Source organism: Cygnus olor, chromosome 9 (genome assembly GCF_009769625.2).
Source record: "Cygnus olor isolate bCygOlo1 chromosome 9, bCygOlo1.pri.v2, whole genome shotgun sequence".
In the NCBI taxonomy this organism is placed as follows: domain Eukaryota; kingdom Metazoa; phylum Chordata; class Aves; order Anseriformes; family Anatidae; genus Cygnus; species Cygnus olor.
In genome coordinates, this window is record NC_049177.1 from 12,204,948 (window position 1) to 12,230,369 (window position 25,422).

The 25,422-nt window shown below is 43.8% G+C and overlaps 1 protein-coding gene and 1 long non-coding RNA gene across 4 annotated transcripts in view; one reads left to right on the forward strand and one right to left on the reverse strand.

The window, feature by feature from the left end:
• The first annotated feature begins 1,300 nt into the window (after positions 1-1,300).
• The window catches only part of LOC121074882, a 34,949-nt gene continuing 10,827 nt past the window's right edge, over positions 1,301-25,422 (forward strand). The window contains exons 1-3 of the long non-coding RNA XR_005822592.1: positions 1,301-4,104; positions 5,293-5,409; positions 16,889-17,859. This is a non-coding gene — a long non-coding RNA (uncharacterized LOC121074882). The remainder of the gene's footprint in view (positions 4,105-5,292; positions 5,410-16,888; positions 17,860-25,422) is intronic.
• Positions 6,810-25,422, reverse strand: part of ARHGEF4 (Rho guanine nucleotide exchange factor 4) — a 216,203-nt gene continuing 197,590 nt past the window's right edge. For all 3 annotated transcript variants that reach the window (XM_040567480.1, XM_040567483.1, XM_040567484.1), the window contains 9 exons: positions 20,528-20,707; positions 17,606-17,800; positions 16,437-16,616; positions 15,661-15,893; positions 14,199-14,328; positions 13,178-13,309; positions 11,858-12,101; positions 11,146-11,223; positions 6,810-9,001 (listed from right to left, as the gene is read on the reverse strand). In XM_040567480.1, coding sequence (XP_040423414.1) covers positions 8,844-9,001; positions 11,146-11,223; positions 11,858-12,101; positions 13,178-13,309; positions 14,199-14,328; positions 15,661-15,893; positions 16,437-16,616; positions 17,606-17,800; positions 20,528-20,707 — 1,530 coding nt within the window. In that variant the 3' untranslated portion in view covers positions 6,810-8,843. The remainder of the gene's footprint in view (positions 9,002-11,145; positions 11,224-11,857; positions 12,102-13,177; positions 13,310-14,198; positions 14,329-15,660; positions 15,894-16,436; positions 16,617-17,605; positions 17,801-20,527; positions 20,708-25,422) is intronic.

Sequence of the window (25,422 nt, forward strand, 5' to 3'; positions counted from 1 at the left end):
CTGTTCAGTCAAGTAGTTCAGCATCTAAAATTGTGGCTGAGGATAAATTTGAGTTTCAGTTTTATCTCAAGTTAATTGCAGGTCAGTTATCCTGGGATCACTTTTTTGCACAAAAATGGTTTTTCAGGTCATTGGAGTTGCTGCTGGAATTAGGGAGGATATAAAGGGGGAATACTCTTCAATGGTGGTGATCATTCCTGGGTTAGAAGGACTCTGTCTGTTGTGGAGAACTACTTCATACTGTATCTAATGCTCATAAGGACATGATACTGAACTTTGCAGTTGGGAGGGTTTGGAGGGGAAAGTGTTCTCCATGTCTTTTTGTTGTGATTCAAATGTGTATGTGGAACTACCAAAATGGTAGACCAGTCCTGGTTGTCTTTTTTTCCCCTAACCAGTTTCCATTCATAATGACGTTCTGATGCATATTGCTCTCCTCCTTAGTTGCGTGTTAAATATGAAGATACATTACTGACAAGGACTGGCCTTGTTGCAGAGGCAGTTTTAAACATATGGTAACAGCCAAAGCCCCTTCCAGAAAAGCAACTGCTCAGATTGTCAGAAATAAGGCTAGAAGTTCTGAACTTCAAGTTTTCCTGTAACTTTTCTGTCCTTATAATTAATTGTTACAATTAAGGACAGAAGGAAAGTTGGCTTTTTCTAAGACGTGCTATTACATTTTAAATTCCATGGCTCACTGGTTCAGTGGTCACATGTAGACAAATCCAGGAAACAGAAATAGTTTTGTTGGGGAGCTCTGTGGCCAGTCAGGAGTCGTGTACTGATCAGTGCTGGTGTATAGGACAGTGGTTTTGCATTACATACATATGATGTCTGTCTTGTGCAGGAAGAGTTAATTGCTCTGTGGATTTTATTTTAAAACCCCGTTAGGCTGTTAATTATCCGTCGTAATTATCTAGAATAGAATGGGTTCCATGTGGTGACAAGGGGGGAAAAATGTATGACAATAAGAGGTCTTTGGTAGCTACAGGAAGAGATTTTGTCTGTGTCACGGACGAATCGCATGCCTGCGTTGTGGAGGCTGCTGATCCTCACATGGACGACTAATCCACAGACGGAGATGTAGGTGGACTTAAAGATATTCCAAGCACTAGCCTGACAGGGAAAATACTTGGCACCAAGCAGCCTAATGGTGAGCTTAAATTAATAAGCTAAATCTTCGTTTTGGGGCTGTATCAGTCTATTTTGTAGTGTTTCACAATAGGTTGTTGTGGTTTTTTTTTTTTTTTGATAAAGGTACTGGACAGATTGGTGCTTCAGAATGAGGGAGGGGAACACATCTTTCCACAGTTCTGCTTTTACCAGCCTTATCGTAAGAAATACGATCACATGAAACTATAAGGTTGAGATGAAGTGCGGTATCTTCTTTAAATGCATGAATGCTAATGTGCCTGAAGTAGGAGCTATGGTTTTTCTTGATGGTATGATTTTGGTAACAACTGTATTGTTTCAGGTCGCTGGAAGCCAAAAAAAACTTACTGGGGCTAGGTAATGGATGTTCAGGCAGGCTGTAGCTTCAAAGAAAAAGGAAGCAGCAGCTGTAGAAAGATGAAACTATAGTTATAGCTACATTTGCTTTGGTAGATATAAAGGCTTTTATTGTATACTCAGTGGTTAATGTGTTATGGGAAGATTATAGAATTAGTCAGGAATAAAGTTGATAGCTCGTTTATTTCCCATCTCACAAATGTATATGTAAACAGTCACACACAAAGGTATACAAGTCTGGGTTACATATCACAGGTATTTCATATGCATGGGCTGTAAAACAGGGAGCTGCTTTGGTAGCAAAGTTGTGCAAAAGAGAAGCTCACTATGCAGAGAAGAGTGGAGTAGTTGCAGGGAGGAAAATGACAAAGGTACGCAGTAAGAACAAGCAGCCTGCATTTTTGCTGATACCACCAGCATTGCCAAAGCCGTGGGATTTTAATAATGTAGTCTGTTAAGGAACGATGGGAGACATGGTGAGAAATGAAATGTGGTGTAAGGTGTTAATCCCAAGGCAGGGCAAGCGGCGATTGCTGCATGGTCCGGAAGGACAGTGCTTTGACCTCTTACGAGCCTGAAATACGCAGCTGTGACTATGAAAGCAATCCAGGTTGCTGCTGTTCTTGAGCACGCAGGAGGCCATCCTCCTACCCCACCCTGATCTCTGTGCATCACTGAGCAGAAAGATGCTGCTGCTGTGTCCTATTTGAGTGTCTTTTTGCACTAGTGTAGTTCTGAAATGAGCTGCATTGATTTGTCTCCACTGCTTCGTAGATTAATTCCCTCCCCTGCGCTGTCAAATTAAATGAACAGAACTACACCTTCAGTAGCTTCAAATGAACTGGAAACACTTCAATTTTGTTCAGTTTACTTCTGTCCATTACCAGAGTTTTACTTTTTTCAACCTATTACTTACCTGAAGACCTGATCCTACAGCTTTGCTTAGGCTGGGAGCTCTGGGGGCAGGGATTTTCTACTGGTAGGCTGGTGTACAGGACATCATAGTGGAGATCTTATCAAACTGATGTGGTACTGCCGCTCATCAATAGCAGCGGCAGGTCCTGTTAGCTTGAGCAGAAAACTCTGAGTAGCCACAGGGCAGGCTGAGGCTCCCCAGCAGTTGAATGAAGTCTGGATAGCTCTATTCCTCAAGCTTTTGGAGTTACCGCAGTACCATATTTGCTGTGGAAACTGCAAGTGCCATACCCCTCATTAGCAGGCAGATGGCTAAACTTGGAGACGGTTTCAGTAATAGCAATAAAATAAGAAATTAGGACTTCCTGGAAGCTGTACCATGTCTTAGATCCTGGCAAAGTTCTTAAGCAGTCTGTTGTAGCAAGCGATACGATACTTTTTCAGAACACTGATAACTTAAAAATCACTGCAAGGTGGATATAATTGATTCTGCTGCTACACAAAGATACTCTTCTGCTACAGTGAATCTGGAGGAGCACAGCCTGATATTTTGATTTATATTGCGAAATATGAAAGACCTTTTCATTAAGAAAAGCTAATTTCTGTCATTCTGGCATCCTAAGAAATGTGGTAGTTTCAGTCTGAAGCCAAGATTCCTTTGGGATATCTGTTACTCATAAACGTTTCAATTCTCAGTTGTTCTGATTTAATGATGTGGAAGCCTGGCTGTTGGATATTTGCAGGAAGCTGTTCAGACACCCAGCTGCAGGCAGTCTCTGCATTGTAGGCTTTTGGGTGGCAGACTGTGAAGTTCTGGCTTTGCAGAGCAGTATCCTGGACAGCTGCAATTACCTGTGGTGAGGTGATGGATAAGGCCAGACACAAGCAGGACTCTTCACCAAACTCCACCCCAAAGCTCTTCAGGTAAAGGATTAAATAGGGAAGATCTTAAAGGTTGCTTCATGGCAATATTTAGCTCTGGGCACTGATCTTTTCAATATTTAGATTAGGTTCAAAGATGGCTTATACTGGTCTCGATGCTATCAAGACTTGAAGCATAAGCAATTTTCCAGTGTATTCAGCCATGTTTTCTGACTCAGTTATTCCAGACTAATAATATAGAGATTACTTTTTTTCTTTTCCCAGAGCAAAAGTTAGATTATTTAGCAGCCACTGGTTCTCTTTGATTGATAACTTCAGCAAATCATTCTCGTGACTGGTTCACAGAAGTCTGTGTCTTGTCTGAGTGAAATCTGGGCAGATTTTACTCAATAGGAAATGTGGCTGTTTTTCACAAGAATTTTTCTAAACATATAGCTACAGAAGGGAAGGGGGCAGACACGGCCAGAAACAAATGAAAACATGAAACCACACTTGGATCAGATCTTGTCCTCTTCTTGTAACTAAATTCAGAAGTATTTTTTTAGCAGTTAGGTTCTACCCTGAAGTCATGAATTGAGTGGTTGCTGTGCAGACTCACAGTAGGAGCTTTAAGTGGTGTTAGCTTTTCATTTGTTTTGGTTCATTTTGATTGTTTGTTCTTTCCATGAAAATCCTTACTTCTGGTCAGGTAGAAGGCTCACTTTTGAGAAGAGGAGCAGTGGGTAATGAAGTTTTTGTGTCTCTGCTTTGTTGTGCTTTACATGGACTTCTCTTGTGCGTCTGAGATTGTTCTGTCTGGTAAGCTCTGAAAACTTGACGAAAGTTGTACTTGACCTGCTGCTCATATGCCAGAAAAACCCTTATTATGAGTTTAGGAAGATCCACAAGGTCATCATTTAACGTGCACACATACAAGCTTTCTATCCTACGTACACATTCTCCCTGATAGTTTTAACTAACAGTACAAATGCTGAATAACACCGTTTAAAATCCAGATGAAAGATGTAAAGGAGGGAAATAGTGTTGGTTAGTCTGTTACCACTTTATAGCATATGTACATTTTACCATTTCTTCATTTAGGAGAGGAGATGACTTTTGAGTGCCTAATCATTTAAAAATCAGTGGAGGTCATACGTGCACGATCTGATACATGGGTTGGTTGGGTTTTGTGGTTTCTGAAGCAGGAAGTGGTGCTGGGTAGAAAATAAAGGATGTCATTTCTTGATGAAATCTTGTTCAGATGTACAATCTGTTACATTGACGTGGGTGTGTGGTTACATTGAGCAAACTGAGTTTGATTCTTACCTGTTTATTAATGCTGTAACTCCACCTGCTATGTTACAAGGTTTCCACTCTTTCAGTGCAATCAACTTTTATACCTGATTTCAGTCTTGCATAGGGAATCAGATCCTAGCTCCAAGTGTTTCTTACAAGGCTAGGATCCCAACCGAAGACACTTAATAAGAATATTTACTGATGAAGAGTCAAGTAGAGGACACGTTTTCCTCTACCAGAAATAAAGAGCTTTTCTTCTATTGGGATACTGTTTGGCCAGAGAAGTCTGCTTTGGCACTTAAAAAAAAAAATTTCTATGAAGTTTCTCAATATAAATCATTTGTGTGACTTGATCGTATATGAAATAACTTCTGGAAGAGATGGTAAATAACCTGCTAACTTAACTCAATGCAAATTTACAGTTCAGAGTACTGATACAGAGAGAATAGTAGTCAGCTCTTATGTGTGGTCACTGTGGGGAGGGTTTTTGTTTTATTTTTTTTAATTGCAACAAAAAGCTGCAGAAAATCAGGGTACTGGTTTCTGTGTCATTCTCACCACCTTTCATTCAGTAGAATAGATCAGGATTTGTACTGGAGTAACTTCAGTGTAGACTTAAAGCTGAGTGTCTGTATAAAGCAAAATACAAATTAAAAACGGATCAGAAGTTGCAACAAGAGAACTTCAAACAGGTGTGATAACTTTTTTCAGACTATGGATGGTGACATGCTGGACAGGGACCCAGAGAGGTTTTGGGGAATCGCCATCCTTGGACCACACTCAGATAACAACGTGACAAGACTGCGAGTGACCTGATGCAGCTTCACAGTAAGTCTTATTTTGAGGGTGTGTGCATGCATGTATGTTGTTGGGGGAATTGTGATAAGTAAAATCCCAACACCTCTTCTGGCCTGGATTAGTCTGGTTCAATTCAGCATCCCCCCCCCCCCCAATACTGCAGAGCTCATAGGCTCAGACAATTGATCCCTTCTGTGTCAACACTTTTTCTTCCTGGCCAATCAAAACAGACACATGGATAATGAAAGGAGGGGTGTGCACACTTAGGGTAAACACAAGCGAAATGATTGCTTTCTCTTACTGATGCTTTCTGTAAGGCTGACTCTGTTCTGGTTGTTGCAATGCAGCAAGGGTAATCATTTAGTATGCAGGATGATGTGAAGTCCAAATGGTGGATTGCGCTGCTCAGCACTTCTGGGGAATAAAGCTTACGCTGGTGAGTCAGGGAGCAATAGGTGCCTGCGTCCTTGCCCCCCCCCCCCCCCCCAAAAAAAAAAAAAAAAAAGGAAGTGTGCCTGTGCAAAGGCTTAGCCTGCTGGCAGGTAACTGTGCAATGGTGCTGTGCTAACACTGGGTGCTGGGACTGGGGAGTGCAGGTGACATCCCTGAGGGCTGGGGCGGGGGGGGGGGGTCAGCTCAGTAGCGCTTCTGACCTACCAGAGGGGCAGCGGTGGATGCTGGTCTTCACGCCTGGAGCCTACAGCATTTAGCGGCGGGTGAGCTGTGGCCAGGTGGCACCTGAACTAGTGTTTAGATGGGGTGTAGGAGGTGGAGGGCCAAACAGTGTACTGCTTGAGGCATGCAAAGCAGTCAGTAGACTGTGTATGGCTAGGACATGGTGCTGTAAATTATGCTGATGGACAAGATGAAGCAGTTGGGGGGGGGGGGGGGGGGCTTACCTCAGTGCCTTCTGACAATAGTTTTTTTTGCCCCCCCCCCCCCCCCCCCCCCCCCGCCCCAAATCAAGGTCTTGACACCTCTTCCCCTCAAGTGAACAAAACTGCTGCTGCTTATCTCAGGTGGCACAGCCCAGCTGGCAGATGGTCCTGTTGGCTGCTGCTACACTAAGCCATGAGGGGAAGCCCAGCCAGGGCTCGTGGGCTGCATGGTTTCAAAGAGCTGGAGGTGTTGACACAGGAAGAGCGCTGCAAGGCTGATAATGCAGCTGCAGTGCACAATAGAGAGCTGATTTTTTTCTGTTGTCCCTCCATGGTTTAGTGATGTGTGCCTGGTTGTTCAATGTTCAAAGGCCATTCCTGCAAGTGTCCCAGTGGCTTGGTTTCCTGACTGCTGCATGCCACCAGAGATAAATTTTTTGACAAACGACAGGAATAAGTGATGGGGCTGCTTCGAGTAACTGAGGCAGGCAGAAAGCAGCTTCAGAATGTGTTTTGATTTGGTGAGCCCTAATTTCCTCTTTTTTTTTTTTCCTATTGGGTTTCTTGTTGCCATTCTGTAGAGGACTGTATTGAGTGGTGATGGCACATTGGGCTCTGCCTTTCAGAGGAGCATGGGGTGTGCGTTTTCCCAGGAACAGTGGCAGGTGTGGCACAGGCTGTGCCAGGTCCAGGAGAAACTGCTGGGTTCTCTCAGGACTGTTTCTTAAGTCACTGATCTTGCTGTGCCTCTTTAATGCCCTGTTGCTCAGAGAGGGTTTCAGCACCCCCCCTGCATCTTTTTTTCATGTTTACTTGACTTTTTTCCCCTTTAAGTAACTAGCAGGCAGTTGGGAATCAGATGCTGGTGCAGCCAATGACTTGCCTAACCTTGATCAGTGTTTTGAGTGACCAGTGCCTCTCTGGTGCCATCTCTCACTTCCACCAACCTGCCATCCAAAAGATGGCTTCACTGAGGGCAGCCTGCAGGCGCTTCGCCACTGATTAGCAGTCACATGTTAGGTTGCTAGAGGAAAATCTCCACAATTACTTTGAAGAGAAACAAGTTTACACAGATACGACATGTCAGACACAAACACAGGCTGAGCATTACTTTTACAAGTTTCTTTATGAAATTATATAGCCCCTGGTCTGGGGAGAAGATATAGTGCAAGAATGACTTTGTACATGCTACTGAATGCAGATATCCCTGGATGACCAGACTTTGGTCAGCTACAGCATTAACAAACACTGGACTTCCGAGCTTTGCAGGCAGTTAGTGCTCGCTCAAATAGCATTGTGTTGGAACGTGGGGGTGTCTTCCTTCCAATGTCTCCTAAGCTAAGAAATTCAGTCAGTATGGCTTCTAACTCTCACTATGGTAAGGCAAATCTTTCCTTTTGCTAACCAAGGTTTAAATTTAATTTTTCTTGGCCACAGTTTGAAAGCTGGGTACCTAAAGTGAGGCTTTCAGTGCTAAGTCTTGGCCTTTTACAATTAGCCTTAGGTTGGATTTTTGTTTTGTTTTTTGAAGGTGTCAAAACCCTGTAATAATACCCCTTGAATTGAGGGTCTATAGGAGTTTGCATAACTATCATGGTTTTAGTTTTTCAGTGTCAAACTGCAGACTGACTTCTGGGAGCTAGGTTTGCAAATATTGACCTTTTGTTATTTAAAAAATAAAAACAGACAAAACAGGCATCAAGTTAACAACATCTGACAAGAACAATTACAGACTTACAAAATACACAGTTCTGATTTATACCATAAATAAACACATTACAAACAGTGAGCATTTTCATTGGCCAGGAAATATGGCAGAATGATAAAAGAGAGTCTAAGGAATTGATGGTATTAATTTAGGCACATTTTTCTCTAACTTATGTAACAAACCCTCTAGAGAGATTCTTGACCTTTACTCATGCTGCAGGTTGATTGGCACCATTTAATGAACTATCTTGTTCATCAGTGTTGTTGAATTAAAGGAAAGAGAAAAGGGTCACAGTGTAATACTCACTGTTGTCTTGTCTGAGTGCCAGCAAAGGCTAACTGAATTAGTTAGAAGTGTGTAGGAAGATCATGTCCTTGATCAGAAAGGTGGGGAATGGGGAATGGGCAGAGAATGGAAGGGATTTTTCCTCCCTGGAAAATGTATGTCAGCGACACTGAGCTGTTGTTCTGAGCATGTCAGTGGACAAGGAGCCAGTAGGTTTAACAGCTGCCATCCCCTCTCTGACTGCTGCCAGACAGCAGTAGTGTTCACAGCAGAAAGGAGTGATTCAGTGTACAGCTGACAGGCAAAATCTTTTCAGATGAAACACATCAGGTTCCATTCTGTGATCTCTTCCTGGAAGTTTGTCACGGGTGCTGTGCAAGGCTGGCTCGATGCACAAATGCACGTGTGCAGGCACACATGCAGTGTCTCACCTCAGAGCCAGGTCAGTTGGTCTGCAAAATAAATAGAGAAGGCAGGAGCACATGTGCCATCCTCTGCAAACAAAGGATTGGAAGAACCTGGGCTCCACCTCCTAGGACTGATGGATAAAGTGCTTTCTCAGAAGGGGTTCAGGCACAAACATGGGGCTGTCCTTATTTCCGGAAGGGTGTCAGCCTGCTGATGTTCTGCCAGAAGTTCGAGGGCTTGCGCTTGGGCTCTGCCAGCATGAAGACTTGCTGCTGAGGGAGTGTGGTAGGCAAGGTGGGATGCTTCTGACGCATCAGAAAGTCGTAGTATGGCCTGGTGACAGCTGATGACAAGGAAATAAGTGAAGCATGTTACTTGAGCACAGTTCTTTCCATACACCCTGCCCCATCCCTGTTAAAGCTGCAGGGGAACAAATGTGATTTCCCTCAGCTTACCCCTTATTTCAGCACTGCCTTTTAGGATTAGGGTTGGTGTTGTGGAAGCCCTAGAGCATACCTTGTCAGGCATACCTTGACAGTGTTCTGTCAAGAGTACAATGCAACTAAATCGCTGTAGCTCATCTCTTTGTGACAAACTTAACCGGTGACTGCATTCCAGGAAAGGAAGCTGATAGGCACGTGCCTCTGCTTGTTGTGCCTTCCTGCACTGGTAAAAGCATATGGACTTGGGAAACATTTCTGAGTCCTAATGGCCAGCGCCCAGCCTGCAGCCAGCACTGGCTTGCTGTGCTCCTGTGCTGCTTGACCCCTGTGTTTTTAAACTCTGTTACCGTGGTCTGGCTTCCTTCCAAACTCCGTTTGTGGCCATATCTTAGTTCTGGCTTATTTTGAAATGTAGCCAAGCTTTCTTACTGGGGACTCAGCTGGGATCCTACTGCTGGCTGTTGCCACCACAAGGAATTGGTTGCCTCTCTGTAGGCCTAAAGGAAAGCAAATGACATCTCTTCTGGATATAAAGAGGGATGGAGGCATCACAAAAAAGGGTGGCAGGAAGCCTTAGATGACAGTGCTTCAGGCACAGGAACCGTCCGTTCTGTTGCTCGCATTCCCACTCCTCTGGCCACTTAATTTTTATTCAACAGTGCTGTTAAAATAAATAAATAATGAGCATGCCATCTGCTCATGGGATTCTGCCAAAATAGCAAGTTTTAATGCATTTGCCACAGGCAGGACCAGTCTGCGCTGCAGTAGCCTTTATGACCCTCTGCATCTTAGGAATCATTACAGAATTTCATCTTGTCCCTTCACAAAGGGAATGTCATACTGTTTGGAGAGCCTGGCATCTAGGGTGAGGCTGTGAGCTAGCCTTTGAACAGGGGATGCTGCTTGTGCTTAGCTGTGGTTTCTGGTTCAGCACTCAGTGATCAGGTTCAGAAGCAGGTCTCCTGTAGTTAGGGAATAGTTTCCTGACTCCAGCTGTCTGAATCAGCCAGGAACTGTACTGCACACTGTCACGCGGGAGTTCACCATCTGGCCTACTCAAGAGTTTGTTAACACCATTGACTGAAAATAGTCCCAGATGGGTTTACTCAGAGAAAAGTCATGTGATAGTGGTAAGTCACTAACACCAATCATTAAAACTTCATTTCACCAGCATCTTTTGCTACACATCAATGAAGTTTTAGCAAGAAAAATGTTCTACTGAACCAGATGACCCACATCTGAGCTCTGTCAACACAGTTTAAAAAAAAAAAAGCATTCTTTTTGTGCCCTGGATGAAGTGCTCCTTTCTTTATGTTTCAAAGCTTAATGCCATGAATTCTTAGTTCAAGTCAAATAGGAGAGAGTTGTAGCAGCCATATAAAGAAAGGTACTTATCAGCTGGATCTAATACAGTCTTAGGGCTTAGAGGTACCAGGACTTCTTTGCAGTGTTTAGCTCTGGAGTCCTACCTGGAGAAGATATGCCTAGAAGAAATCTAGCAGAACAATGCTGGTATGAATGACAAAGAACGTTTGCCATTTATTAGAAAGAACAAGCGATTGTGATCTGCGGTAAGGAAAATTAAATGTCAGGGAAACTCTGAAAGAAACTGCAGAGGGATTACAAAGTCAGCTGATTCTATATTAGGCAGCTCTTGGATGCTGTATGTTCATCTGAACATGGCCTTCAGTCTCACTGATGGATTGTGCTGTTAAGGGTAAGATAGCTTAATTTTTACTGTTGTTCATTTTTGGTGAGAATTATTTAGTTTTCTGTATAGATCTCCAAGCTGGGAATGATTGCTTCAGTCCAAGTTGCTCATTATCTAGCTGTTTGACAACCATCTCTACCTTTATCTGACCATGAGAACGCAAACTGAAGCACTTTAACATGGGAAGAGGTATCTCACCAACTTAAGGCTTAAACAAAAATGGCAATGCTCTCAGAGGTGATAGCTTAAGCACTAGTAATGTAGTCCATAAACACCACTGCCAGCCCCCAGCCTGCAGTTCTAGCAGCATTTATAAGTTCAGGAATGACTCACCTTTAGGCTTCCCAGTGTGGTGCTGCTTGCTGGCATTCAGCATTGCTTGCTTTTTCTGCACCTCCGTTATTGAAAAACCTGGAGAATAAAGGAGAGACTGTCAGCAGCAGGTCATCCATTTGTATTTCATGGGAGCACGCTTGCATAGACATTAAGAGAAACAGTGAGGCGGGAAAAAGCCTGAGGTGGGAGGTTACAATCTAAAATTACTCCCAGAGCTGGCTGGGGCACATACTGCTCCCCCCGCCTGGTCCTTACCTCTCAGGCAAGGCTTACTGCCTGCCATTGCCCCACCCCACCTCTCCCCGCCTGCTGACAAAGCCAGTCCAGACCTTTTGTGGCTCAGATCTCACGTCTGAACTATTTGGACAAAACAATGAAAACCCTCTCTCACAATGCGAACTTTTGACTGAATGTGTTTTGTACAGATGCTGCCATGTCAGGCTCTCATGATATCCTGCAAAATAATTGATGCTCTATGTAATACATTGACTATTTTGTCAGCCCTGCCTGAACTCATTAAAGACATCAAGGTCTCAGAGGACTTCCTGCAGAGTCTGATCATTGTGGTTTGTATTTTTTCAAATTGCACAAATTCATTCAGTGCATTCTAGTCAGCAGCCCAGAGCTGGACTGGAGCATGCTTTGGCTTCCTGTCAAAAAACTAAAATAAAAAACATACCCCTGTGTCACAGCATTGCTTTCTCCATACCTGTTTCCTGGTCGAGCTGAACCTGTCTCCTTTCATTCTCAAAGGCCTTCAGCCAGCGCTGTTTCTGCTCGGGCTTTTTTGCACAAAATAAGTGGACTTCCTCGGTGTTGCGGCAGTGTAATTTAAATGCATTTTTCACACTGATACTGAAGTCCTTGTCCTTTCCATCTTCTACATCCAGGATTTCCATATCATCCATGTTGATCCGACTTTTATAGTACAAGATGTCCCGACGCAGAAGGTCCTGTAAGAGAGATCACAGTCATATGGATTTTAGTGTTTTCTGTTCTCTCCCTTCCATAAACATTCAATTTCTTCTTTGATATGCTGGAATATTTAATCTTCTTGGCAGGCATTACAGTGCTGTAGGGAAAAGTGACACTGGATTTGAATCTCTGGATTTGCAGAGCGCTAAGCTCCTGTTGATTGCATTGGCTGTGAGGGGAACCACGTGGTTTCTTCTGTTGGTGGAGTCAGGATAACAGGCTGGAACCTATGCTTCTGCGGTATCATCGGCTACACTGAAGAGCTCTCGATGAGATCCCAAATCCTCATTAAGCTAGTGTCAGAATGCAGTATTGGAATGCTACAGTCGAAATTAGACAAAAAATACTACTTAGCTTTTGTTTTTCATGTTGCCAATGAAAAGTAAATTAGATGGCACTGATAAAAGTGAGAGTTTCATGCCTAAGTTACCCAGGGCTACGTATGTGCTATGAATTATACAAAACATAACAGCATGTTCAGTTCTGAAATTCCAAAGGAAGGTACCTTTCCTCTGCTTGACTAAGGAAGATTTCTTTTATTACTTAAATAGGTTACCTGCACTGTGTATGAACAACAGTCCAGGCTGTGCTTGCAGGCTCTACATACGATGTTAATGTGTTCTTACTGACTCTTGAGGCCTGTAGCTTTTACATGAAAGCTTCTGAATGTGATATTAATCCCATGTGGAAGTGCAGTTGAAAAAAGAACAGATTTAAAAGAATGAGAACGTCAGTGCTGATACTTGAGTTGCATAAAATAAACCCACGCACTAATCCTAGAAGCAGTGCAGTGCGCTCTTACAGCTCTCTTGCTATAAGATTTTGGCTAGCAGTTGGCTTATTGCTCTGGTCAGGTGTACAGAACACCAGGATGCCAGAAAAAAGACTGCACTGAATGTACCTAAATCTCTTGTCTGTGCAAGAAGCACATACAATGCAAACAGAATTAAGTATTACAGAAACAGACAGGTAGAGAACAACTGGAAATGAACTGAGGGAGTTGATTCATTTTTCAGCATTGTAATAGAACTTGGATTTGTCTACTCAAGTTTACCTTCTTGCAGCAGACAAGCTGGTGATCGAAGAGGAAGAACATCCTCTGTTGGCTCTTGGCTTGAGGATGGGAGATTTTGGTTAGTTCCCCAGAATAGATGAGTTCTGAGCTTTTGACTAGGACATCTTCACCCTGAGAGTGAGAGCAGTACAAAGAACAGTCTGGTCTGTGCCATCCCAAAACAAGGGAAAAGAAATAACCCCATAGTCTCACAGGAGAACCTCGGAATGGTTGTGTAGCCTGAAGCCCTGCTGGTGAAACACTCTTCCAGGAATGAGAGGGAGCCTCTATGATAGAGAAAGAGCCTTGTTGCATCATGGAGAGGATGCTGTGCCCTTGATACTCAGGGAATAGGAACTGAATTGGAATAGAACAATAGCGTGCTAAATGAAAATTTTCCTTTTCCAGGGAGTCTGCTTAGGGCAGCTGGTACATCCCAGACATTAAAGGAACCATGTAAGGAGATAGCTGAGAATTTAGCCTGACTTCCTTTGGTGGGAGAGGGAGTGGTTTTACTGACTCTGAGGTTCAGAAAATGAGTAGCTTTGTGGTTTTTTTCTTTAGCTATTTTTTTATGTTGAATCTACAGTGAAATTTTGCTTCCATTTTAGCTATATCAGAGCTTGCCTTTCTGCAAGAATGATGTGCCTTAATAAGCACATTAAGGGGTAATTCTGCCAATTTTGACCAATTCTAAATCACTCAGTAGAATGGGGAACAAGAGGAGAACAATAGGATTTCACCAGCCTACATTCCAATTTTATTCTGGAAAAAAAAATCCCAGGGAACAGGCAAAAAGACAGCTGGTCTAGCTGGGTTGTGCTAGACCTCTTTGGTTGTACTAAAAGATCGTATCTTTTAAAAAAAACACACACACGAACCCACAGAACAACAGAACTGAGCTAGGGCTAGTCAGTAACTGTTATGAAGTTCTTCCTATAGGCAGATGGGGGCAGCGAGGGAGAGTGGAAGAAAGTAAACACAATCCATTCACTGCATGGGGAAAATAAGTCTGTCTTACCTCCCAGTCTTCTATGGAACTTTGCCACTGAGCAATTTTGTCAATGTTCTCTAGCCGCCGCTTTCTCTCATTGATGAGCCGAGCAACGTTCTTCATGGCATTTAAGGCAGCTTCGACGTCTTTAAAATCCCTGTGGTAGAGCAGAGTTGTGAGTCATAACAAAAGGACACATTTATTGCATCTACGCTCCAAAGGAGTGCAACCTAGCATGCTGTAGGGCTGGAGAGCAGAAAACATCAGTTCTACTTGCTGTTCTACCCCAGCAACTTTGTATTGAGTGTATTAGGTACATGTGGCTGTGGGCAGCTTTTCGGAAGCGTGCTGCTTTTAAGGCATAGATTATATAGTCTTGTAACAAATCCAGGCCTGACTTGTGAAAGAGAAGGAGGCAAGTAATGAAATCCAGTCACAGAGGTGTAAATACTAGTTGCTGGAAAAATTTCCATGGCTTTCTAAGCATTGTTTTTTTTCCCCACATTAATACAATATATTCATAATGCCACAGTTTTCTTACAGGGAACAATTCTATCACATAGAGGTAAGACGGTTTAGATGTGGCTTGGTTTCAAACAGGAGCTGCTAGTTAATCTGGAAGGGTAGGACAGAAGCTGATCCACTCTCACCACACACCATCTGCTGCCACCAGCTACTTCTTTTGAGTTATAGTAGCTGAGAAGGAGCAGTTCGGCACAACTTCTCTCTAACGCAATTTTCTAACATCTATGTACTTCAATAAGGACCTTTCTGTTAAGAGAGAACTTCAGAACAACATGCTTATGATTTAATAAGACATGTAAAACAAGTCTGAGAAATACCATTGCTGTAAATCAGGGTGCTAAAATTAAGTTGTCACCAGGGACCAATATCAACACTTTAATACAGGTTTTCATGCTTTAATTCTGTAGCTAATTATTTCAGTTGCTTTACTAAGTCACACTGTTAATTGAGCCAACAGCAGTGCCTTCACCCTGAAATGGAGCTATGGATTTGCAGGCTTTTGAGTGGGCATGGCTTGATTGCTGTAGGTCGTGACTTCCCACAGGGAAAGCACCAAGCAAAATTCATGACTACCTTTCAGCCTCGACAAGCTCTGGTGTAGGTACATAGACATGTTGGGCTATATTCAATCAGTGCTTCTGGTGGCAAAGTTTTCAATACCATTGCGACAGGAAACAACTACAAAGTCTGTATGTGCAGGTACCACAGATACATAGGCCGAATATAAATAGGAAAGCACCATGATAAAAGGTGGACTTTGCAACTTCAGGTCTCTAACAGACAGGGAAGCCCAGTGCTACTGTAATGGAAATTTATGTATTTGACTGAAATTTTTTTTTGTTTGTTTGTTTCTACAAGGTAACAGAAGAATCGTGGTACTGGCTGCTCTTAGTAAGCTGCTCTCAATACAAAATTCTTCATTAGTCTGTTTCTTACTCCTCCCCTCCCCACCATGCTGACCTACCTGTGTTGAGGGTTGGTGTATTTGAGCAGTTCAGCCAGTTGCAGTGGATATTTGCAGATTTTCTGCACTGGCGTCAGCAGAAACCCATCCAGAGAGATGTCAATCATCTTCTGCAGCAGGCGGCAGGCTTCGAAGAAGTAGACGTACTTGTTAACTTTGGTGAGGCGGGACAGCTCCATGCAGGCGTTAGGGTGGTTGTTGCAGTATTCAGAGTATATCTGAAACTCTGTTTGCTGCAAAGGAAATTAAAGGGAGTTACTGTCCGTGTTCCTTTGGGCAATGGCCTGGCCCCGAACCTGTATCACATTGGAGCTGTTTGATAATTTGTATGCTCCCCTAACACTTTGAAGCCAGGAGACCTAAAGCTGGGGCTCGTGCAGCTTATCTGAGAGACTGAGACATTTCTGTCTATTCTGGCCTGTGCTCAGCCGAATGTTTTTAATGACCGCCTCAGCGACTGCTGATCCTGCACAAACCTGAAAATACCATAGCTGTAAACTCAGGCCCAACTTGGGATTTACACCTCTGCCTGAAGTAGCATGGTCTGGCAGGCAATACAGTGCTCAGGAGCTGAGGCACTTTGGAAATGTTCTCCCTGCAGCTGCAAGAGCTGCAGCCACAAGCACTCCTCTAGCTGGCTGGGGGGAGGTTTGCTTGATGGGCTGTTTTTTGTTGTTGTATTAACAGAGCTTCAGTTCTCAGATCAATTTTCAAATCCTCTCTCTGGCCTAACCCATATTCAGCTACCTCTTTCCCCTTAAGTGAAATTCACTTACATATTCCAAGAAGCAGGAGCCAACCTCACTTAAATGTGGGTGGTCTTTGTTGAATTTCTTCTCCAGTGCTTTAACAAATTTCTTCTGGCATCTGTAGATGTCTTCAATATTCCCAAAGATTGTCTTCAGCTGTTCCTCTGTAAACATGTCAGCTCTTTTGCGGCACTGCTTAATGTAACCCTAGGAGGAAACCACATTGGAAAGCTTGCTGGGCACTTGCTCAGAGGCCTTTGGATATCATCAGAAAACCCTAGGACTGCAATCAGTTGTACAGGTTCCTGTACCCCCTCCTTCGCAAGTACATCCATCCCTTAGCTGTTATTTCCTCAAATATCACTCAAATTATGGTAGAAATAGAAATCAACCCACAGTCGTCACTGCCATAAATGAAGCAGCAATCCACACCCAGAGCTGCCTTATCTCCTGTAGAGAACATTTTTGTCTGTCTGCAGGCTTCAGGGTGTTCTGACCCCTGCACTGATCCACTGACACCTAAATTCAGTTGAGGATCTGGTGTGGCTGCTCATGTTACCAAATTCATCACTTATTCAAAGACATGGGAGAATTCTGGATTCTGCATGAAGGAAAGGTGCTTGGTAAGTGTTGCTGCTTTGCTCCAGCTGTCTCTCCTGGAGGACACTACATTTTTTGTGTCATTTTAGTGAAAGTCTGTGTTCCTGCACTACTCTTTTATCAATTACCTTAACTTACCCCAGTGTATTTGACAGTGTGTCACTTCTGGAAAGGGTGTCACAATACTCAGCATATTTGGAAGTGAAAGGCTGAATATCCCCCAGTTGTTTCAATCTGAGCATAACTTGCCTGAAGGTTGGAGTTGCTGATTATATTACCTCAGAACATGTATTAAAGAGGACAGCAATGCTAGACATTTACTTTTCTCTGGCATGGGAAATGCAATTAATTCCATTTAATCAGAGCGTAACTGGGTGCTCCAAATTCAGAAGCACTGGGGATATTGCTGTAATGAATTGTCTTCTGTTTTCTGAGCATGTGATGTCATTTAGCAGGACAGGCTCTGATGGCAAAACCATCTCATTTTCAGAGGAGGAAAGTTACCCACTTGGGAACCATATGTCTGCACAAGAACAGGACAGCCTCTAGTTTCCATTAGGGATGTTCTTACTTTTGCTTCCTCCTTACTCCGTTACCTCACAAATGTCCTTCAGATGCTTGATGTAGTCTCTCTCTGTGCTTAAGATCTCATTGATAACGTTGGTCCTCATTTGATCTTTGGTGGTCTGCCCCATCCCGAAGCGGCGGGTACCACTGCTGGAGTCGTCCTCTTTGCCACCCTCTGCCTTTACAGGGTAATCTTCCACGGGTTCATCCTGGTTCACTCGGAGCTGTACCACACACAAGACATTCACTGTTTGTAGTAATAAACACAAGTCTTCCAAAGAAGGTAAGTTTGGGAGGGTTGACAGAATGGCAGACAAAGATTGAGCTAGGATAAGGAGGGAAGAGGGCTACTCTGTACGTACTGCCTGTAAATGTATTTTCCCATGGTATGTAATGTGTAAACACATAGCCCCAGAAGGTAATGTTTTGACAGTTTGGGGATGGTAATTTCAAGCCAATTAACTGTTAATATGTGATATGGGTGGTTTTAAGCAGGCATCTCTCATGGACAGAAGTCACAGGAATGATATGAAGTCCTTGAGGAAGAACACATACACAATCAGGACAGGAAATGTTTTATCAAAGTGAATTCTGCTTAGGTATTTGTGAGGGGACTTTTCGGGAGAGAGGGGAAAACCAGTAAATATTTGCCTTTTTTTTTGATAATAGTTATATTATTATTCTCATATTATAAATACCAGATAGCCCTCAGAAGTACCTACTTCCCCAAGGTTATTTAGAGATAATGTATTTTTAATGTAAAAGCAAATGCAGACGCCATTGGGCATATAATGTAATGAAAAGCAGCATTACATTACAGGGCTGTGCATGTAACTCGTGGTTCCTTCACAGTGCCCATGAGATGGCAGCATAGCATGAGCAGAGACAGGCACCAGCATTTTGTAGACATACTATACTACAGTCACTTCATATATTGTCAGCAATACTAAAGTACCTTCGCTAAGGACAAGAAATTATTGGTGCATTTCACTTAGGAGCTTTATTTCATATTTTAGTATTGTAACTACATATTTAATAGATCCCAGAGCACCCATGGGAATATTTTGTGTACAAATCATCAATCCCAGCACAAAAAGGAAATGAAAAACTCTGAGGTAGGAACATGCATAAATGTAAGCAGTTTTAATACAATGATACAGGCCTGCTTTAAACTTTTAATGTAGTTACTTCTAGGCAGGATTGTTTTTCTCTTGATATACATATATCTCTCTATATAAAAAATAATGCATACCCATCCCTTGCCAGCAGAGGCATAGATTGCACTTACTGTTTACAGTTGGTGAAACCGTCAAGATGTGCAATCCTGGTTTTCCTTCGCTGTGAGTAAAACAGCATTGGCTGGTCTTAAACTCAGACCTTGGCCTGAAACTTGTGTGGAGTAACTGAGAGACCTGCAGGTTTACCCAAGTCCCAGAACATTCTGCCCTTCCCAACAGTAAGCTTGAGACCCAGAGATAATTAGTAGGAAATCTTCAGTTGGATGCTTGAATAAGTGTTGTAATTACTCTGCTAAAAGAACTTGTTATTCTTCATCCCTAATGGCTAGCACTAGTCTGCCTTCCCCTGAAATTGCCAGCAGGACAACTTGTCAGTAACATGAACGAAAACAAGGCTTGTGTTTTGACTGTGAAAATAGTAGTTCCATCTCCACCAGTGCTGAGAATTTGGTCCTAGTAGTCTTACTTGCAAAAAAACATATACTGTTTGTAACAGTTATCCAGCTGAGACCATTTCTTGCAAGCTCTATAACAATGCATTTTACAACTTCTATAGCACAACCTGCTCTGCTTCACCAAGGATTTTTTCTACAGACACCAGATAACCTCCTTTCATGCTTCACCTGGTTTTGGGTCATTTGTGATCTAAAGTGATCCGGATAATAAGCTGAATATCTAAGAATCTCTCTGTCCTTAGGCACCACATCACCTCTGCAGTACTGTGCTTACGTGGTGAAAGCAGTCAGGCATCCATACCAACAGTCACAGCCCAAAGAAATGAAAAAAGCCTTTCTCCTCACAGAAGGGAAAGAGTGCACAGAAGTTACCCAGACTCTTGCCCCCCACCCCCCAACTTGCATGGAGAATTCACATGTTTCATAATGCTCTGTTGGAAATGAATCCAACCTCTGCTGTACACAGCTGGGCCTGTCTACCTGTTCCATATAGCTATTTCCATATGGTCTTTGTAAGTGGCACCAGGGAGAGCGCCTTGGTCCCAAAATTGGTCAACATCAAGTGATTCATATTCACCCTCTAGTAATTGACAACATCACCTCCAAGACACCATTTTATGTTTTTTTTTTTTCTTCTCTATTTTAAGTGCCTGAAATACACTGCTGTGTTGTAGCCCAGCAGCCTTATGTTTTTAAAACTCCACAGCTAGGAGAAGGTGTGTGTGAGTCAGGTTGTCACAGATGTTTGGATGTGGTGTATAGCACTGGACTCTAAATTCGGTACCGTGCTCATCCATACTGTCTGAAGTAGACCCTACAGTGAAGATGTCTGTCAGTTGCTTCTAGGATTCTGCTAGGAAGTACATCTTGCTGAGAAGTGTAACTTGCTTACTCCTGAGGGTGATTCTGGGTGCTTGGTTGCAAACCAGCCGATACACATCTGGGTAAGCAGGAGCCCAGGCTGCAAACCATCATGCAGGGCAGTTCCTCAGCTGGTACAGCTCAACTTAGCTCCAGAACCTACAACTAAACTGTCCTTGCTCTGATTTACTGATGCAAAGAGGGAATTCTCCACACTGGTGGCAGCCCATCCCCAAGAGTTCAATGTAAATGGCCATGCATAGAGGAATGGTAACAAGCACATGTTGAACCAACTATCCTAGCAGTAGAAGTTCTCAGCATTCACTACAGAACATAAAACCTGGGAAAAAAACACCTGGCGGTAATGGAGAGACATGAAAAAAAATCAAGCTCTTACCCGTACAAAGCTGGCTGGAAACCAGCCTTCGCTGTCCAGAATCCTTCCCCACCACCATTCCTTGTTGGTAGCATCCATTACTTCAATGACATCACCAGCCTTGAATCCCAGCTCTTGATCATCCATCGTGACATGGTCCCAGAGGGCTTCTGCATACACCACGCTGCCATCGCTGATGAGCTGTGGACAGAGAACATCAAACTGCCAGCTCCCCACAGAAAAGCAGCACAGGCAGCCATTGTAGCTGCAGCTTTGGCACAATTGCTGCTGAGCCAAACAAGCATTGACTACTGTTTGCACCTCATGAGAAACATGAAAAGGAGCTGTCGGTAGTCTGGCAGGTGCTTCAACTGACTTTGCTGTCAGTAGCATTTGTTCCAAATCACTTGGGCACGGTGCATTTACCACCATTAAAAAAAAAGTAATTTTGATGTACTGCAATCTCATAATGGTGAGTTTGCCTCAGCCAGCAAACAGGGCTCAGCAGTGGTACCTTGTTGGTAAAGGATGCCCATGTGCTGCCAGTGCAGCCCTGCTACAGACAACCTTGAAATAGAAGCGTGAGTGTCAATGTTTAGAGATACACTTCAGAGCAGCAAGTATTCTGAGGCCTCAGTGCTGGCCTAGGATGGTAAGAGCTTTAAACCTTTAGAGTGGTTAAACTTAGCATTTAAGCTGCTTATAGTAAGTCTCCCAGTGAGTTCAAGTGCCTGTGCTCAGGGTCACTAGTTGTCTGTGCGACACCATGTCTCATACAGGGCCTAATCTAGGAAAGAAGAAAAAAAAGATATAAATTCTGGGAAGACCATGGAAAGAGGAATCTAGGAGACCAGAGGGAGAAAAAGATGTACAAAACCCACCGTCCATGGTTATGGGCCACACTGTAACACTGTCGGCCCTGCTACATAATGCGCATGCTGTGCACCTTAGGTTGGCTTGATCACACGGTTATTTACTGCTCATAGTGACTGGTTTTGTCCTTCTCAAAGAAAAAAAAGATGCATGTTGTGAAAGAATGACAGGATAATAGCACATACAGTAAATCAGGAGAGTTAACTGGAGGCATTTGAAAAAAAAATCAAATATAGTCTGCCTCTGGATAGCAAATGCCCCTTCACTGAACCAGAAATAGCTTAATGCAGTTTATCCCTTTTGACAAAAATAACATTAGGATGGTTAGGAAGGGGAGGATGGGAGGCTCCCACTTCCCTGCAGAACCAGGCATCAGCGCTCCCCACTGCCTCTTTTCAGCTGCTCTGCACTGCCACAGCACTCACGTGTGCACTCGCTGCAGGGTGCTGCTCCTCAGGGAGAAGAGCACTGCTATGGTGCAGCCCAGCGGGCAGGGACGTAAGGGCTGTCACACAGCCAGTGCTACAGTGGGAAAATAATCCAGGAGTCTCAAACAGCGTCTCACTAGCCAAGCTATTACAACATAAAGAGCTGGCGACGAATGCAGCAAAGGCAGCTCAGTCTGGTCAAGTGGCAGGGATTTGGCCCAGCGAGCTGTGGAGGGGGACAGCTGGACTTGGCAATTAATGAGTAAAGGTGTTGGAGTGATCTGGGATGCTGTTAACTCACAGGTCGCTTAGCAAGCCTGTTGCATAGACTTTGACAAGCCTGAAGTGTACTCAGCATTATGAATAAACCCTCTATTTCTATTTTTTGAAATCTTGTGAGTCTTGTCAGTCTTCTAGAAATGTAGAGCTTTAGCTTTCTAACACAAAGTAGAGAGGACTAGAATAGGGAAAGGAATGGATGTCAAAGGTACAATTTTCCAAACTCAGCTACCAGGCTTCAGTTACAAGAACAGCAGCTGAGCTGTGGGTGACGGATGTTGGCTACGCTCACGAAGAGCCTCTGCTTTTTTGCTGAGCCACCTGTGGGTGCATGAGCTGGGCGTTTGCTTTAGCAGTGCGACTGCAGCTGGAGCTGCGGCCGAGCTGCGCAGGGTTATGTAATGCGGTGGGTAGGGGCTGGCTGGCACTCGGGAAATGCCCACGCTAACTCGTAAATCTTTGGGCATAGTGGCATTCGGCAGCCTTTTCGACATGCACATTCTGACCAGTTCACAAGGAATATGGTTCTTTCTAAGATAAAATCCCTTTGCTATGTACTGAAATATGCCGTGCTGAATCACTAAGCATGATGTGGCAGCTGGCACACATGCCATGACTGGGACCAGAGAGAGACTAAATGGACCTCTTCTGCAGCAGTTTGACAACCACACCAGCAAAGCACCAATGATGTGAAGGCACTAGTATCTTACAGTACCAAACTGTCAGATATCAACATCTTGATGAGAAGACAAGACAAGACCAAGCCTGAGCTAGCACTGACAGCAGGTCACGGTTGATTCACCCAGCTCCCAACGTGGCAGAGCCGCTTGGTTCTCACTGCAGTCACTGAAAGCTGCACGGCTGACGAGTGAATCCTCAAGTGGTATTTTAGTCCGTCTGCTAGAATTAGTATCCTAAATTTTCTATATTCAAGAACAGTCATATGATGAATATGTTTGCCAAATACAGAAAATCACAAGTGACCAGCCTGGCCAAATAACTACAGGCAAGCAGAAGGGCCACTAGCACAGACAGTTCTCTTTCAAAGAAGTGACTAAAAGACACCTGAAATACAGGTTAGGGTTTGTTTAACTGGCACCAAACACCATGTTTGTAGGGAGGAATGACCAATAAAAAAGTAAAGCAAGAACGGAGAAAAAACAAAAACAAACAAAGAAAAAACTTTATATATGCTTTGGATTGTCTCACTGAAATTATCACACCAGCATTTTAAACACCTCCATGACTGCAGGCTGTCTTCTCTCTGCACTGCTTCCATCTGTGGTCATACACCAAGGTGGTAGGGCAGGGGAGCAGACACAATCACTAAAAAGTGTTTAATGATCACCACATTCAGTGCTTAGTTTTCCATTAGCTCTCAACATATACAAGTCTGTACCTTACCCTGTTTTTTCAATTGTATCCAGTCCAGTTCCTGGGCTCATACAGAAATCCCAGCTATACCCAATGTAACACTCCCTTTCCCAGAGTAGATACTGAGGAGTAGCTCTAAGCCAGGACTGGCATTTCCATGGCTCAGAAGCACCTGCGTTACTGCATGGCACTGCAGCAAGAAGAGCTGCTCCGATCGGGGCACAGCTTGCTGCAGTGTCCTCTCTGAGGAGCATATTGTTACTGGGGGAAGAGGGTTGGGACTCTTTCCCCATCCCTGGAAGGATAAAGTATGCGAACAGAAAAAAAGAATTTCTGCAAAATGTGTTAGAGCACAACACAATCAGCCAGCTGTATTGTAAGAGCTGCTCGCCTTCCAAAGAAGCATGTATTAAAGGGAATACTCACCATTTCCAACCATGGCAGCTCCTAGGAGCAAAATGGCTCATCTTATTACAGTTTTTGATCTTTGCAATTAAAGCAAGGTTTGAAAAACAACTAATTAATCTCCATATGAAACAACATTTATGTGCTGGCTTTGTAATATCAAGGAGAACCCAATGCACGTTCTTGAACAGCCACAGTCTCCTGCCCCAAACCTAGAAGAGAACGGAGACAGAATGCAAACCCAGCTGCCCTTCAGCTGCTGAAGCTACTGCAGCAGGCAGCACAGAAAACAAACACATTGGCTATTTTTCCTTGTTTATAGCAACCCCTAAGTTTGTAGGCAGCACTGTTTGCAACCCAAAGGCAGTACTAACGCTGATGCTCTGAAACCAAAAACGGACTGCAGCTCTAGCATTGCCTTAGCATTTCCGTGCAGCTGCAGTTGCTTCCTTTACTGCCCATGCAGCTGCAGCCTCGCTGCTCATGTACAGACGGAGCCGAAGCTGAGGGAAGGCGCCGGTGCAGCCTTGCTCGTGCAGCTTGCTCAAGCTACCATGGAACAAGGGTGCGGGTGGGGGGAATTGCTGCATTACCCCTCCGAGCCATGGCTGTGCACAGGGTGCCAGAGGAGATGCAGTCTGGGCTGTTGCAAATAGCTGCCCCAAATTAAGTCCATTACACCTGGGAAACAGATCTGGTGTGCCAAGGCCCTTGTCTCTGTGCCTGTTTACGTTCCAGCCACTCTCCCTGTTTGTCTTGGGCTCGACACCTTGACATAATTCCCTCATACGTCCCGGCCTTGTTCTGGCAGGAACTCCAGACAATCCAAACAGAGATAAAATATCGAGACAACTTGCAGGAGGAGGGATGGGAAACACTTTAGGAAACATTTATTTTTGGGCTACTTGGTTCTATTTGCATTAAACTCAAATAGCTTTACCCTGATAATGCTAAGTACACTGTACCATACAGAGATAAAAAATGTACCCAGGTGCATCAGAAGGAACAGAGCAGTTCAGGAATAAGGTGCCAATTAAAAGGAATTTACTTTACAGCTCTGTGACCCCACAACAGGCACCTTCCATGAAGAGCTGCGAACTCAAGCTCGTCCTGGTAAATAAAACTGGCTCCTGTAAGGCCTGTGTTCCTGGCACACACACACACACACACACACACACACAGAGCTTGTGCAGTGCAGGCTGAGGCTGACTGGGTCAGCACATCACACATCTAAACCCTGTAGCAGTCCTGTCCCCAGAGGCAAGGCACCCCCCAGCTCCAGCTCCTTCACCCGTCACTTGGCTTCCAGAGCTCCTGTTCCACCTTCTCTAATGCAAAGTGCAGCAGAGGAATTAAAGGAAAATTTTACTTCCCCTCTTGCCCCATACTTCATTCACACAAATGGTTGCTTTTTCTGAACATGGGAAGAAGCTGGTCAACCTCTCCCTTGAACTATCCTTTGAACCGACCTCCCTCAAAAAGTATCCTATGGGATAGTTTAAATTGTCCTGACAGCTTGTTCTTGCTTCCTCTCAAAAATTTCAGCTTCATTGTTTA